Source organism: Papio anubis, chromosome 1 (assembly GCF_008728515.1).
Source record: "Papio anubis isolate 15944 chromosome 1, Panubis1.0, whole genome shotgun sequence".
Classification (NCBI taxonomy): domain Eukaryota; kingdom Metazoa; phylum Chordata; class Mammalia; order Primates; family Cercopithecidae; genus Papio; species Papio anubis.
The window spans coordinates 8,114,256-8,130,174 of record NC_044976.1 but is presented as its reverse complement, the minus strand read 5'-3'; the positions used below and the strand labels follow the sequence as shown (position 1 = coordinate 8,130,174).

The 15,919-nt window shown below is 54.2% G+C and overlaps 1 protein-coding gene across 5 annotated transcripts in view; it reads right to left on the bottom strand.

The window, feature by feature from the left end:
• Window positions 1–1,539: 1,539 nt before the first annotated feature.
• H6PD (hexose-6-phosphate dehydrogenase/glucose 1-dehydrogenase) overlaps window positions 1,540–15,919 on the bottom strand; it is a 34,091-nt gene continuing 19,711 nt past the window's right edge. For 3 of the 5 annotated variants that reach the window (XM_003891072.5, XM_009188307.3, XM_017956973.3), the window contains exons 4-5: window positions 10,623–10,892; window positions 1,540–9,438 (exon numbers count right to left, since the gene is read on the bottom strand). In XM_003891072.5, coding sequence (XP_003891121.2) covers window positions 8,078–9,438; window positions 10,623–10,892 — 1,631 coding nt within the window. In that variant the 3' untranslated portion in view covers window positions 1,540–8,077. The remainder of the gene's footprint in view (window positions 9,439–10,622; window positions 10,893–15,919) is intronic. The other 2 variants (XR_004182666.1, XR_004182668.1) reach the window with 2 other exon arrangements.

Sequence of the window (15,919 nt, the reverse complement as noted above, 5' to 3'; positions counted from 1 at the left end):
TCCTGCCCTTCCATCTGTCCCTGCATCTCCAAAACTATGGTCTCTCAGGAAAACTGTTCCAATTAAGCAAGAAGAAACCGAAGCTGCACAGCAGGGGCCACCCAACTGGTGTTGCCACACTGGCCTGATGAAACCCTGGCCCGAAACAGAAGGATCTGTCCTCTTGGTTCACGCGAATCACCTTCTTACTTAGGTCAGTGTAGGGTTTCTGCTGGGGTTCTGGAAATATGTAACAAAGCTCCTAGCTCTGGTATCTGTTAGGTTCTGCTGCTACAAGGTAGTTTAGGCACCCGGAAATGAGGTCTGCAGGCTGATTTCAGGAGACTGGAATCAGGTCCCAGAGATGGCCCCCGAAGTGGGATCCTGGGGCTCCCCTCTCCTCCATGCTGGCCTTGTCCTTAGGCCCCCATGGTGCTGAGATGGCTGCTGCAGCTCACCAAGGCCTGAGTCCAGAGCAATGGTACCACTTCAGCCTGAGTCCTTGGGGTCACTCTGATTTGACCAGCTTGGGCCCTGAGCGCTCCCTGATCCCATTGCTGCGGCTGTGGGCACTGGATGTCCTGATCGGCCAGCACTGGGTCCCACGCCCCATGGCTGCCGTCAGAACTCCCCAGAACGCATGTACAGGAGGGTCCCCAAACGGGGACTGGGCACCAGGTGATTCTCCAGTGTGCCCCTCACAGATGCTGGCTGGGACCCGCAGTCCTGCCCGCCATGCTTCTGTGAGGACTGCAGAACTAGTAGCCATCACCACACAGAAGCAGGGAGGGGCGCCCTGGGCTACCCCCAGGGAAGCAGCACATCCCCCACGCACTTCCCATCTGAGGGACAGGCGGGGACGGTCACTGCAGCTCTGGTTTCTGGCCTTCCTGACATCTTCCCTTGCAGGCTCTGGGCATGTTTCACCCCTGTCTCTGTCCCCTCTGCCGTGGGGTCCCTGCCCAGAGCTCACCTATTTCGAATGGGCGTGCTGCTCCTTTTGCCACCTTGTGCTGTCACCAAACCTGCGTGGCTCCTGCATGCCACTGGTGACAACCTGCAAACCTCTAACTCCTGTACCTCAAGTGGTCCTGAAATGCTATTTGACTTCCCCAAAACACTTAACATTCCTGGGAGTGTGACACAGCTTGGAGGGAGGACTCAGGCAGGGGACAGGAGAGAAGACAAATGAAGGCATCAGGCTCTGGTGTCCTCAAAGACCCTCCCCTCCTGATATCTCCCACGCAGGGGTGAGTTCCTTCCCCTCCAGTGGGCTGCGGGGAAGGTTGGGGGACTCTTCCCAGACTGCTTGGGAGTCTATGAAATGCGCTCATCCTACCCACCGCTGTCTCTCCCATGAGGTCCGCAGACCCTCTTGCAAATGGAATGCATTGGCTTGCTCAGACACACTTATACTTGCAACAGGCATGCGGCTGTCCTCGGTTCAGGGCCCTCACTCACCCCAGCCCTCCCCTCCTCAAAGAACACACACAGCACGATGCTGGGGCCCACAAACCCCTACACCCCATCCCCCAAATAAACAATTAAACCATGGATTTTGGCAAATCAATTTTATTGTTTAAAAAAATAAATGTTACATTTGACATAGAAAAAGGCATTTTTAAAATGTTTTTAAAAGGTTTAAAAAGGCATTTGTTCTGGCCAGGCATGGTGGCTCATGCCTGTAATCCCAGCACTTTGGGAGGCCAAGGCAGGTGGATCACCTGAGGTCAGGAGGTCGAGACCAGCCTGGCCATGGTGAAACTCCATCTCTACTAAAAATATAAAAATCTGCTGGGCATGGTGGTGTAATCCCAGTTACTCAGGAGGCTGAGGTAGGAGAATCACTTGAACCTGGGAGGCAAAGGTTGCAGTGAGCCGAGATCACACCACTGCACTGCAGCCTAGGCGTCACAGAGAGACTCTGTCTCAAAAAAAAAAAAAAAAAAAAAGCATTTGTTCTGAATGTGCCTCATCATCCCAGGCATCTGTAAGTTTCCATTGTTTCCATAAAAACCAGTGGGGTTCCCCTCTCTGAAAAAAAGCACCAACATTCTTCCTGCTTGGCAGTGGGTGGCTCTCATGCCCACGCCTCTCCACCCAAGGGAACAGTCTCTCTGCTCCTCACCTGGCAGAAGCCCAGACCCTGAGTCCCTAGCGCGGGGCAGAGTGCAGAAACATGATCCAGATGCGGCAGGCCCTGGCCCTGTCTAGTTCTCCTGCAACAGACTCTTAGCACTGCTCCAATCTGACCTGTCTGGCTGGAATCACAGTTCCCACTCGGGCACAGGTAAAGATGAGCTCCCAGGACCCAGCAGGGCCTCTGCCCCTAGGATCTGCTGCCAGCCGCCTCTTCCCAGTGGACAGAACTAGGAGGGGCAGGCTGTACCCAGCACATCTCAGAGAGATGGAGGCAAGCTGGGTTCCTGATGATTTCCAGCTAATATAGGTCCTTCCTCCTGCGTGTAGGCACCCCATTACGCTTTATAACAGACCCTCTAGACTTCTGTGGGGGTAAAGGACCCAAACTGACACAGGTAGTGTTTGTTCACACTTCCACTTTCAAAGTTAACTACTAGCTGTTCAAATGTACTCCATACAGTTTTCAGCAAATCAAAGTGTTTACCTCTCCCACACCAAGGGAAGAAAAGATGCAGACTGCCTTAAAAGCACCTGACAGCAAGGCGAGGGTTTTAAAGATGAGCCTTGAGAATCAAAGCAGCAGCTGAAGTATAATTACCCCAGTGCTCCCCCTTCCCGTGCGTGGGTCACAGAGACAGGCACATCCCCAGTGCTTTGCAAACAGAAGCACTCCCAAAAATTGGCTAGAGGGAACGCTTCGGCAAAGGGATCATTTTCTCCCTGGCTTGCTGGACTCTCGGAAATGCATCTGAAAGCCTTCGCCACCCTGTCTTGTGCTGATGACAGCATGAGCCCGGCTGCACCTGGCTCAGCAACAAGCTGCGAGATCCTCAGCTTCTCTCTCACACCCCACCTCGAGCTGCTGACGGCAGCCTGGAGAACTATGTGTGTGGCTGTTCCTGGATGACATCTGCTGTCACTAGTCTTCCCAGAACATCCGCTGCCCAGGGTTCCTGCTGTCTTCCCCAGTGGGCAGATTTTGCAGGGAAGACTGAGGAGATGGGAGGGGGAGCTCTGCTCCAGAGCAGAAGGCACAGAAGGTAGGGTTTTTGTTTTATAGGTAGACTGCCCAGTGCATTGCAAAAGGAAAACCAAGAACAGAAGTGTCCAACTCATCCCCTCTGCATGAGCAAATGAAGATGGACACTGGACTGGGCCAACTGACCCCGGGACTCACACTTGGTCAGTGGACAAGAGATAAAAGCAGGCTGAATTATTACAGGAATCAATCTGCACTCCAGTGAGGCAGCTCCCATGACTGAGTTACAATGCTTGGAGCCCCTGAGGGCAGAGCGGCACCAGCTGGGAGGTTCGTACTGCATCATGGCTTCGGATGCCCTCGCAGGCTCTGATTCGCTGCTAGGTGCTGGTGAGGTTGAAGAACTTCCTTCCTTCCTGTGTACAATGCAAACAGCGCCGCTTCAAGTGCCATCCACACGGGTGCAGCCTCATGGGAGAGCTGCACAGAGAGGGAATGCGTTCAGTTCAGCCAGCAGAAGGCCAGGGGTAAGTGGTCCCTAGTGGGTCACATGGCCTGTGACATCTGGAGGCTGCCAATCTTCGCCCTCTAGAGTCCCATTTGCAGGGTGGATGGGTGCTAGGGTGTTGTCTGGTCACTGTGGCCACCTAAGCCTCGTCACCACGGGCCTTTCCTGCACCGTGCTCACTCTCACACTGAGATGCTGCCAGGCAGCTTTTGTTTGTGTTTGTTTTTTTAAACCAGTGGAGTAAGTTCTAAGGGAGCCCCATGTGCTTAAGATAAAAATGTAGCTGGGGAAAGCGGGTGCAGAGGCTGCTTCTGTGAGGCTGCATATATCTTACAGGACAAAACGTTTTGTACCTGAAAACCAAACTCTGAGAAACAGCCCTGCAGGTTTCTGGGAAGCTTCTCCCTCCCTGTCGTGAGTTCCACCTGGGCCCTCCGGGGGAACAGGGACAGGAGAAATGCAAGCAAAGCAGACAGGCCCGGAGTAGGGAGCCTGAGCCCTGCGTATTTGGGAATCAAAACCCTCAAGGGAACAGTCGGCCAAATGGCAGGAAGCTTTGATGACTCTGCTAATTTGGGGGCCCAAGAGTAGGGTACAGCATTGTCTGCAGAGAAACAAACAACAGGGAAATTCAATCAGAAGGGCCTATTTTAACTTGCAGTTAGCAGAAAAATGTTCCCCCCGATTTTGACCTAGCAGAAATCTAGCTTAAAGTTCCGTGATTCCTTCCCCTTCCCCTCTACACATGGTAATCCTGCTTGCCCTAGAGATGCTGACTGACAAGGTCTCCCAAAGGAGGGGCCCTTCTGCCGTTTACGGGCCCCTGAGTGCACCCGTGGGCTTCCACGCGGATGGAATCACTGGTCCCCACCAGGGAACCTGGACTGTGGTAACTGCTGCCACCGTAGGACCCAAGGGCTCCCAGGCCAGGAAGAGGCAGGCGGCCTGCCTGGGAACACAGGCTGGAACCTGAAATCCTACAGACCTGGGTTCTGAGTGGGCTGCTCCCTGGGCTGTTGTCATCATTCTTTCTTCTCTTTTCTTTTTTTGAAACAGTGTCTCACTCTGTTTTCCAGGCTAGAGTGCAATAGTCTAATCACACCTTACTGCAGCCTCAGCCTCCTGGGCTCTGGTGATCCTCCCACCTCAGCCTCCCATAGTGCTGGGATTACACGCATGAGCCACCGCACCTAGCACAATTTGGTGAATTTTAAGAAGCATTTCTCAAAAATGAAAACTAAAAAATAGAGGATATCTGAAGTCCTAAGGGTTAAGAATTTCTTTATGAAACTTGCTTGGAACACAGTTGTAAACAAATGAACTGATTTATAATAGAAGGCACGTTTCTTGCTGCACAGCATGGTCTGAAGTTTGAAAGCCACCAGCCTAGAGGGTTCTGAGAACTTCTTCCTAACACAGGGAAAGGGGTGGGCAGGGGCAGAGGCACACGGACATCCCCAGGTTTGGACTTTTCCAACATATTTGCGGAAGGCACTTGATTTTGGAAAGCAGACTTTTGGCATTTCGACCCTCACCCACGCTCCCACACCCACGCCGCACAGATCTGTGATGCATCCAAGGCAGGACTGAGTTAGAACAGGATATCCTAGGCTCCACGGCAGTGACTATTATTCAGAAATGGTGACATCAAGGGCCGGCTTGCCCCTCATCCTTCAGGGATGAAGCAAAGCAGACAGGCCCGGAGTAGGGAGCCTGAGCCCTGCATATTTTGGAATGAAACCCCTCAAGGGAATAGTCTGGCATAGTAGGCCAAATGGTAGGAAGCTTTGATTACTCTGCTAATTTGGGGGCCCAAGAGTAGGGCTACATCCTCAAGGAGGGACCCCACCTCCTTGGGCATGTGGAGGCCCCTTTCTCTCTGGTGTTGCAACCGGAGAGGAGTCGGTTCCTGAAGAACAGATGGGAGAGTGCTGGGGCCAGGCACCCGGGGAGAGAGGAAGGGAATGAAAAGAAACCTGGCCCAGGAGCTGCGCAGGCAGCGGGGCAGTCAGGCGGCGGCAGTACAGTGCAAGGGCTCCCCCACGCGGCCAGCTGTGGAACTTCCACCGCGACCCCCAGCTCTCTCCTGAGCCCGCCCATCACGGGTAGCAGCTCAGATGCTGGGCGCCAGGAGGGTGGCTTCCCGGCTCTGGGCACTGTGGTTCTGTCCTAAGACGGGCGCTCTCTGGGTATAAAAATAGATGTTCTAGCTGGGTGTGGTGGCTCACACCTGTAATCCCAGCACTTTGGGAGGCTGAGGTGGGTAGACTGCCTGAGTTCAGGAGTTCAAGACCAGCCTGGGCAACATGGTAAAACCCTGTCTACTAAAATACAAAAATTAGGCAGGCGTGGTGGCCGACACCTGTAGTACCAGCTACTCGGGAGGTTGAGGCACGAGAATTGCTTGAACCCGGGAGGCGGAGGTTGTAGTGAGCCAAGATCTCGCCACTGTGCTCCAGCCTGGGCGACAGAGAGAGACCGTCTAAAAAAAAGAAAAAGAAAAAAAAAAGGCGAGATGCTCTGTCTGGCCTGGGTTGTTGGCGGCCAGAGTAAGCAGTCTGAACACGAGCCCCAGCTTGGGAACCATGTCGCAGACTGGCATTGAAAATGAAAGCCAGGATTCCTTTAAATCCATAGCGTTGAAGTATAAACAGTCCAGAGCAGAGAAACTGACTTCGCCATGCTCCCTCACCCATGAAAGCCCTCTCTGAAAATGCGGTAGAAATTTTGTATCTGCCTGATCCAGAGAGCAAGTGTAAGGTGGGGGAGAAGCCAGACAGAAAAATCGACCTTAACCAAGAGTCCTATCTCCCAGCCTTGAGTTGTGGGATGTTGAACAAACAAAACTACATGTGTCCTGGGAATTTTGCTTTGTGTTGTTTTTTAAAAGAATGTCAGAGCCCTCCTTGGGGGTTTCAGAAAAGCAGGTATGGCTGGCCCATGGCTTCTCAAGATCACAGTCCCCAGCCTATGCTCACCGAGAAGATACCCAATCACTTCCCCAGTCTCAGGCTGAGAGTTAGTGGTGAAGTGAGAGGTGGCAGGAGAGACCGGCACACAGGAAGTCACGGGGGGGTCACCAAGGGGCAGGGAGAGAAGGCCTGGCTGCGGCCCTGTCACCTGCCAAGTGAGCCCCTGAAAAGGCTGTGGGCAGCCCCCTGCCAGAGAGGCCTGGCTCCTGTCTGGTGGGAGCAGAGCCACCTGGATGGCCCAGTGTCACTTGATGCTGCATCTCTCTCCCCGCTAATGAGCTGTCACCTCAGTGGGTGATTTAACTGGATCTTTCCTGGTAAAACAAGAGGGGCTCCTGAGAGCAGAAACACCCACCTGGAAGTCTGCTGAGATTGAAATGACCCTCTTAAATTGGGGCTCCCCGGAATGGCCTGATTATCTGCACCCAGTGTGCTTCATGGAGGAAGGCCAGCAGGACAGAGGAGCCGCGGAGGGCAGGGGTCCTCCCTGAGGAAGCTGGGGGAATGGTACCTCACCTCCCCACGCAGAGCAGGTCATGGACTGAGAAAAGCAGCTCCGAATAGCGCTGAGATTTCTGCGGCTGGGCGCAGCAGCTCACACCTGTAATCCCAGCACCCTGGGAGGCTCAGATGGGAGGATCGCTTGAGCCCAGGAGTTTGAGGCCAGCCTGGGCAACAGAGCAAGAGCTCATCTCTGCAAATATTTTTTTTAATTAAAAGAAAAAAAAAATTTCTGGAACGCTTTTCACAGCCTGGTCTTTGCTGCTGTATTCCTGTTATCAGCCCTCATTCTCCATAAATGGAGTCTGAGAAACAGCAAAGACACAGGGAGGAGCCTGGCATTCCTACCGCACAGCCACGATGGAGGAGAAAGGGATGGCAAGTGGGAGCAGGTGGAGGCAGTGAAGAGGAGGGCCAGAGGCTAGATGTGCAGAGGTTCTAGAAGAACGGGCAGCTGGGGAAGGAAGGGCTTGAACCCCTCAGGGTCTCAAGACAGTCCCCAGTGCCCCTGCTTTGCACAGGGTAATGTACTCCCCTGGGCGCCTCTGCACCCTTCTGTCTACCAATCATGCTCTGAATGTTCCCCGGGAGCCAGTTCAAGGATCACCTCCCCCAGGAAACCTTCCCTGATTAACCTCAGCCCACCACGTCTCCTCTTGTGAACACCGGAGTTTGGGCGCCATCCCGTGTTGTGCTGGTTGATGTGGATGTGTAACTGCTAGAGGTCTTTTCTTAAGGCTTCTCTCCTGGCCCGGATTTGAAGCTTCTCATGAGCAGATTCCATGTCTTCCTTGTTTCTGCATCTACCTACCACTAGACAGAGCTGCCTGTCAAAGGCGTCAGGACAAGGCCTTGTCCTGCCCTCTGGGGCCTGACTGTGGGGCAGCAGGTTCTGGAGAGCCAGGGCATGCTGGGCAGGTGGTGGAGCCGAGAAGGGAGGGAAGACATGGGTGAAGGAAAGCACAGGAGCAGAGTGGGCAAGGGGCACAGGCACCCTCATGCCAGGAAGGCGTCGTAGTCCATGTACCACACCAGTTGGCCAGAGTGCGGCAGGACACCCGAGATGGGCCACTTCTTGGGCTCATAGCCCACCCGGCTCACCAGCGCGGTGATCTCACGCTTCATCCTGCCCATGACTAGGACTGCCACCTTCTTGGCGCGGTTGATGAGAGGCAGGCTAAGGCTCATGCGGCGGTGTGGCTGGGAGGGGCTCGTGGTCAGCACGACCAGCTGCTCGCCGTCCAGGCCAGTGGGCGACTGTGGGAAGAGGGAGGCTGTGTGCCCGTCGGCACCCATGCCCAGCAGCACCAGGTCGAAGCTGCTGTTGGCCACCAGGGCTGAGATCTCCCTGGCGTAGATCTGGGCGCCCTGGTCCTCCTCGGCGCAGAGCCGCTGCTGCAGGTGCACAGGCATGGGGTGGATGTTGTAGTAGGGGACCCGGACGTGCTGCAGCAGGTGGGCCTGCAGGCCCTGGAAGTTGGACTCCGGGTCCGAGAGCGGGACGCAGCGCTCGTCAACCAGCCACAGGTGCGTGTGGGCCCAGGGGAAGCCGTAGTGCGCTGTGGCCAGCTGCTGGAACAGGGCCACGGGGCTCGAGCCCCCTGACAGTGCCAGGTGGAACTGGCCAAAGCGCCGCACGGCCCGCACAGCGGTGGCCTCAATGTCGTTAGCCAGCTTAGAGATCAGCTCCTCGGACCAGGCGGAGATCAGCGGGCTCTCTCGGTACTTGGCCCTGAGGACCTGGAAGTCACTGGGCATTGGGGCCGGCCCTGGCCCTGGCACTAGCTGCTCCGGCTGCTGCTGGGAAAAGAACAACCGGCCGCTACTGAACTCAAAGTCCAACAGACGGCCGTTCTCAGCTCCTCCAGGATAGAGGCGTGGGGCCTTATGGGCCAGGCTCTCCAGCAGAGGGGTCCAGAAGCCCCAGGAGGCCAGCAAGTTCTCTGTGGTGATGAAGGAATCCTTCCGGCCATGGAAGATATGGGATAAGAGGACAGAGTGGGCGTCCCGCTCCTGCACGGGGCTGTAGGCGTAGTAATCGGACAGAGGGCTGCCGAAAAGGCGGAGCCCAGGTGGGCCCTCCATTTCCTTCCAGCTGGAGGGCAGGGAGGGCCTGAACAGGTTCCTGCTGACCAGCACGGCGGGGCTGCCCAGGTCACCGTGGCCGATGTGGAAGATGAGCTGCCGAGGCAGGCACTGGCTCTGTGCCGCAGCCCAGTGCTTTTCGCTCTGCACGCAGCAGGCCTGGTTCTTGAACAAGATCCGAGCGTAGCCCACTCTCTCGTCCAACGCTTTGCCAGACATCAAGATGAAAGGCACGCCCTCCCAGCGAAGATTGTCGATGTGCACGAGAACGGCTGGGGCGAGGGAACAGCAGAGGGTGACTCTCTGGCACAGACCAGGACTCTCCGGCCAGCCCTCTCCTCTCCTCGCTGGGCCCTCTGGGCGTTCCCCTGCCTCAGGGAAGCCCCTCACCTTGCCATGCTCACCCCTCACCTGGCATCTCTTCCATGACCTTCTCTTCCAGTCCATGCTTGAAAACCGGCCTCTGGGGCTATCTCTACGGCTTTGACACCTGCCTTCCTTGAGGCCCCTCTTAGAGTTACGGTCCGCCGGCTAAGGAGAACCGGGCTGAGAACATCCAACCTGGAGACTGACTCTAAAGGACGCCCCACAGTGGGGGCCAGTGGGATGGGGGACCCTGACTCTTAGGTGTGTGAGGGGGCAGTGGTCCTACAGAGAAACGTGCTCCCCTCCTGTTTGTGAAGCATTCAGGATACACCAGACGCAGGGTCAGAGGTGCAGGGTGGGGAGACAGGCACCCCAGCAGAGGCCCGTGGGTAGAGTGTTGGCGAGGAGGGGCAAGGCCTGGTGGCAAGAGCCAGGGGCTGACAGTATTCCATGCCCAAGTTCCAAGCCTGGTTCATTTTGACGACTTCACCGAGCCTTACGTTTCCTCACCTATAAAACGGGGCTAATGGCCCCTGCCTCGTGTTTGGTGCGTGAGGCTTGTATGAGAGGCATCTATAAAGCACCTGGCACATGGCGCATGCTCAACAGGCAGCTGTGGCTCTCACTGCCTGGCTGCTACCTGCTGAGGAGCCAGCCCCTCCCAGAAAGCCCTGGGCCTCTGGGAACCTCCCAGAGGACAGCCCCTGGCATGGCACTTGGCCGCTGGAACTGTCTCTAGCTGCGGCCAGGCAAAAGGCGTGCGGCCTCACTGGGGAGGCCCTATGAGGCAGGAACCAGGTCTGTCTGAGCCTCGCACGACAAACCCTTGGGAAGCATCTGGGACTGAACTGGGGCTGACGTGAGGCTGTGGCCATCAGGATGTCCTTTGCCCAGAGAGCACCACCAGCTGGCCTGCTGCTTCAGGCTGGTAGGAGGCCAGGGAGATAGGGGAATGCCATCCTTGCCTCTGAGCACCCTGGGGGAAATCCCACCTCAAGTCCCCTCCACCCCATCCAAGGGCATCTGCTTTGGAAAGCTGCCCCCGGCGAAGTGGGCAGCCCAGTGCCCCATACCCGGCCCCAGGGCCCACCTGCGAAGGTCGGCGTCAGGCTGTGGAAGCTGTCTGGCTTCTGCAGCTCTCTGCGCACCTGCTCACTGTAAGACTGGTACTGGCCCACGACGGCACTGCCCCTCTGCAGGCCCCGCAGCGCCTGGAAGACCTGAAGCTTGTGCCGCAGCACAGCCTCCGCACTGCTGACATTGAGGGGCAGCTCCATGGCCACGAGGGTGAGGACCTCCGTCAGATGGTTCTGGAGGACGTCGCGAATGACACCGTACTCCTCATAGAAGCTGGTGCGGCCTGGTGGAGGGAGGTGAAGTGGGGAGGATGTAAAGAGAGGCCAGAGCATCCGATTTCCCCAAGGTGCACCAAAACCCCAGCCCGCACTTTTGTCCTGCATCCTCTTCCCCCCGTCCACAGGGCCTATAAAAATGGTGCACACCAAAACCAACCTCACCACGAGAAGGGATGGAGGAAGTCTTGGAGCCACCTCTGTCAATGAGAACTATTGTAAGAGAAGGCGACAAATCGGTGAGCCTCTCCAGAAATCCACATGAAGAAAGTTCTATTCCCAGCAAAGGACAGATTGCCTCTGCAGATACTGGCCAGCCCCTCACCCTGCCCTGCCTGGCCACTGCCAGCAGCAGGCTCAGCACTGTGGGGGCTGCGGCACCACGGCGGAGGCTGCGGCACCATGGCGGGGGCTGGGGCCCCAGAGTTTGACTGCCGCTTACTAGCGTGTGATCTTGGGCAAGTTACTTGACTTTTGTTCCTGCGTCCTGCCCTTGGATGAGACTAACAAATGCCGCCTCACTACTGGGCGCACACCTGTGTCAGGCAATGTGCAGGGGAGTGGGAGGGAGGGAATGTGGAAAGAGAAAAGGAAGTAAACAAAATTACAGAGCAGTTGTGACAGAGGGTAATGAAAAGGCCCCTCCGAGACCTGAAGAGCCAGCCTCGCAAAAAGCCAGTGAGAAAGCATCTCAGATGCAGGGACCCTTAGGTGGCAAAACCCTGAGGCAGGAAGGAACTTGGTGTGCTGGGGGCCAGATGGAGGTGAGGAAAGAGTGGGGACAGCGGTAAGGCTGGAGAAGAGTTCAGAGGTCTTGCAGGACAAGGTGAAGAGGCTGGACTTTTTTCTAAGCTCGGTTGTAGGGAGGACACTGGAGGGTTTGAGGCAGGAGAAGATGAGACCTGACCTATACTGGGGATCGACCCCTGGCCTTAGGGGGAGAATGGGTGCAGATGCAGGCAAGGCAAGGAAGAGGCTGCAGAGCTGCCCAGCAGAGACAACCGGGCCTGGACTAATGGGCAGTACAGGAGCTGGAGGGGAGGGAGAGGCACCTCAGAGTCAGGATTGACTGGACCTGCTGACAGATGGGGTGGGTGTGAGCAAAGTGGAGGTCCCAAAGATGAGCCCCAGAAGTGGGGCCTGAGCGGAGGGACAGGCAGTGGAGGCGCTCACAGACATGGGGAGGCGGGAGCAGAGGGGTTTGGTGGAGGGTTTAGGTGTGTTTAGGCTGAAGACTCCTAGGCGCAGATGTCCAGTTGTCAGGTGCACGGGGTAACTGTGAGGATAAAAGGGAAGGACACCTGGAGAACATGGAGCAGCACGCCCAGCGTAACAACAACATAACAACACTGACGTAACAACAGTAACGTACCACCACCAGTGTAACAACAAAACCAGCATAACAGCAGTGCAGCAACACCAGCATAACAACAACATAACACCAACACAACAACAAAACACAACACTGGCGTAACAACAACATAACACCACCAGACTAACAGCAGCAACGTAACAACACCGGTGTAACAACATAACACCAGCGCAACAACAACAAGAAAACAACACCGGCATAGCAACAACATACCACCGTAACATAACAACACTGGTGTAATAACAATGTAACACCAGTGTAACAATAGCAACATAACACCAGTGTAACAACAACATAACACCAGTGTAACAACAACATAACAACACCGGCCTAACAACAGCAACATAACACCACTGGCATAACAGCAATGTAACACTGGCATAACAACATAACAACACTGGTATGACAATGACGTAACACCAGCGTAACAACGACATAACACCGGCATAACATTAGCAACATAACACTGGCGTAACAACAACGTAACAACCCTGGCGTAACAATACCGGTATAACAACATAACAACATGGGCATAACAGCAATGTAACAACACTGGCATAACACCACCAACATAACAACACCGGTGTAACAACAGCAACGTCACACCAGCGTTAACAATACTGATGTAACACCACCACCATAACAACACTGGCATAACAACACTGGTGTAACAACAGCAACATAACAACAGTGGTGTAACACCAACATAACACCACCACCATAACAACATTGGCACAACAACACTGGTGTAACAATAGCAACCTAACAACAACGGTGTAACACCAACATAACACCACCACCATAACAACATCAATGCTGACAACAGCCCCAGCCCGCACTGGGCCCGCGCCACTCCTCCCCATACTCACAAAGACCCTGCACACAGGCACCATGATCACTCCTGCTCCACGAGTGAGGAAGGAGACAGGTGACCAGGCTGGTGGGGCAGAAGCAGGCACTGCTTAACCACGAGCTCTACGCCACTCCCTCCTCCAAGGCTCAACCCCGGTGGGCACTGATTATCAGTGACTCAAATATACAGGACAGTCCCAGAGCTCAGGGTTCCAACGCATACCACCTCGCAGGAGAGTTCCAACACCCGAGTCTCCTCACAACCTCACCTCCAGAGAGAGCCTGGCCTCATGACACGAGGAGCCATCGTTTCTCAAAGGCTTCTGCATGCAGAATCCCTAACCTGGGATTCGTTTGTTCACCCAGCAAACTCCCACTCATCTTTAAGGGCTCGGCTTCTATGAGCTTTGGCCTACCCCTTCTGAGGGGCCCTGTCTTCTCCTGGCCCAGCTGACTATAATTCAGATCTGTTTCTCTTTCTTCCCCTCTACAAGGGAGGCTCCATCTGAGTTGCTTCCCTGCTATAAGGGAGGCTCCATCTGAGTGGTATCTCCCTCTGCTGCATCCCTGGCCCCTAACACAGCACTACGTTCAGACAGTGGACAGCAGAGAAAATGAAGATCCACACATCATCACGGACAAACCTCCAAAACCTAATGTGGTGAGAAAGCAACATGATTACTTTGATAAAATAAAAATTAATTTGAAAATAGGATATAGGCCAGGCGGAGGGGCTCATGCTAGTAATCCCAGCACTTTGGGAGGCCAAGGCCGGAGGATCACTTGAGCCCAGAGTCCAGGAGTTTAAGACCATCTTGGGCAACAAAGTGAGACCCTGTTTCTACAAAAAATTAAAAAAAAAAAAGTTAACCAAGTGTGGTCCCAACTATTTGGGAGGCTGTGGTGGGAGGATTGCTTGAGCCCAGAAGGTCAAGGCTGCAGTGAGCTGTGATCGCGCCACTGCACTCCATCTGGACAACACAGAGTGAGACCCTGTCTCAAAAAAAAAAAAAAAAAAAAAGAAAAAGAAAACAGGATATAAAGTGACCAAAATAAACAGAACTTCAATCAATGAAAAACGTAATTGGAAATTGGAAATTCAGTAGATGGGCCTTACAGATGAGAAACGGCTGTACAGAGTCAGCTAGCAGAAGACAGAGCTGAAACAATTCTCCCAAACGCTGGACACAGAGACAAAAAGATCCATGCTCGGACACATACAGGACGACTCTTGTTCAAAATTATACAACAGGTTGTTTAGGGAACGAGGTGTGCATGGAAACATAAGGAGAAGTGAGGGGATAATCTATCTGCAACTCGGAAGCATAAGATGAGGAAATAGGTCAGAATGTGGGGAGGGACACACAGGAGAATCAAATTCTTTTTTAAAAACGGTGGTAGGTGGATTGGTGTTTGTTATACCATAGTTCTGTATCTCTTCCATGCATTCTGTAAACTTCAGTTTTACCTAGGACCTAGTTAACATTTAATTCAAACAGACAAAAAGCAGCGGATTCTAAGTTCAGGCCTGCTGAGCCCAGCATGCTCCCTGCCAGCAGCCATTCTGGGTCCACGGCGCCAATCCTGAGCACCTGCCCTGACCGGGTTGTTGGTGTGCACTCTCGGGTCAACTAGACAGCAAGCATGCCCAGGTCACGGCTGGGGGAACAACCTGCCCTGAAGCCAGCCCGATATGCCATTTCTGACAGCAGTGCTGGGGGCAAGAAATGAAGCCGGCAGCCACTCGTAGGAAGGCACCCTGTCCCCGGCCATAGCAACCGGAAGCTAGAGGGTGCAGCTCTGTCCAGGGATACTAAACCCTGAAATGAACAGGAAGTCCAGCCCAACTGTGCCAACCAAAATGCCAAGCGTGGTCCCCACTGGGAAAACACTGGCTGAAGTCCCCCAGCTCTGTAGTGTTATGGCCTTCAAAGTTCTTGTGCTATTGTTGAGAAGACATCCACAAAAAGAGAATACTGATGACAGCAATGTCTGTGGATCAGTCCATTTATCCTCAGAATAACAACCTATAAGAAGGCCCTTCTATTTCCCCTATTTTAAAATATAAGGAACCTGAAGTTCAGAGAGGTTGATAACTTACCCAAGGTCACACACAGCTAGTGAAGAGGTAAAAATGAGATTCAAACCCAGGCAGTTGGCCCCAGAGCCTGCAAAAGATTTCCCTTTTAATTACCTACTACTCAACCCTACAACAGAATGGTGTGAAGTTAAGTGGCGTGGGCACCACTGGCCTTTAGAAACAGAGCACAATGAAGAAGCCGGCTGAGCTTCTGGAAGGAAGGGTCTAGGGCAAACGTCAGAGATTCCAATGCCTACCGGAGCCGGCAAAAGCGAAGAGGATGGAGTAAGGCTGGTGTCCCTCACAGGGACAGTTAAGTACCTCAGCTGCATTCAGGTGGTGCCTCACAGGAGTATGGGCCCAGGGTGACCAAACCTTCCAATGCTCCTTTTTGGGAGAATGTAAAAAGACAATTCTTCCCTTCCCCTGCAATAGTAGAACAGGAAAATTAGGAACATCTTATATTTGAAAGGGACCTAAGGCCTGGCACAGTGGCTTATGCCTGTAATCCCAGCATTTTGGGAGGCTGAGTCGGCCAGATCTCCTGAGTCCAGGAGTTCAAGACCAGCCTAGGCAACATGGCAAAACCCCATCTCTACAAAAAATACAAAAATTAGCCGGGCATGGTGGCATACATCTGTGGTCCCAGCTACTTGGGAGGCTGAGGTGTGAGGATCACTTAAGCCTAGGAGGTCGAGGCTGCAGTGAGCTATGATTGCACCACTGCACTC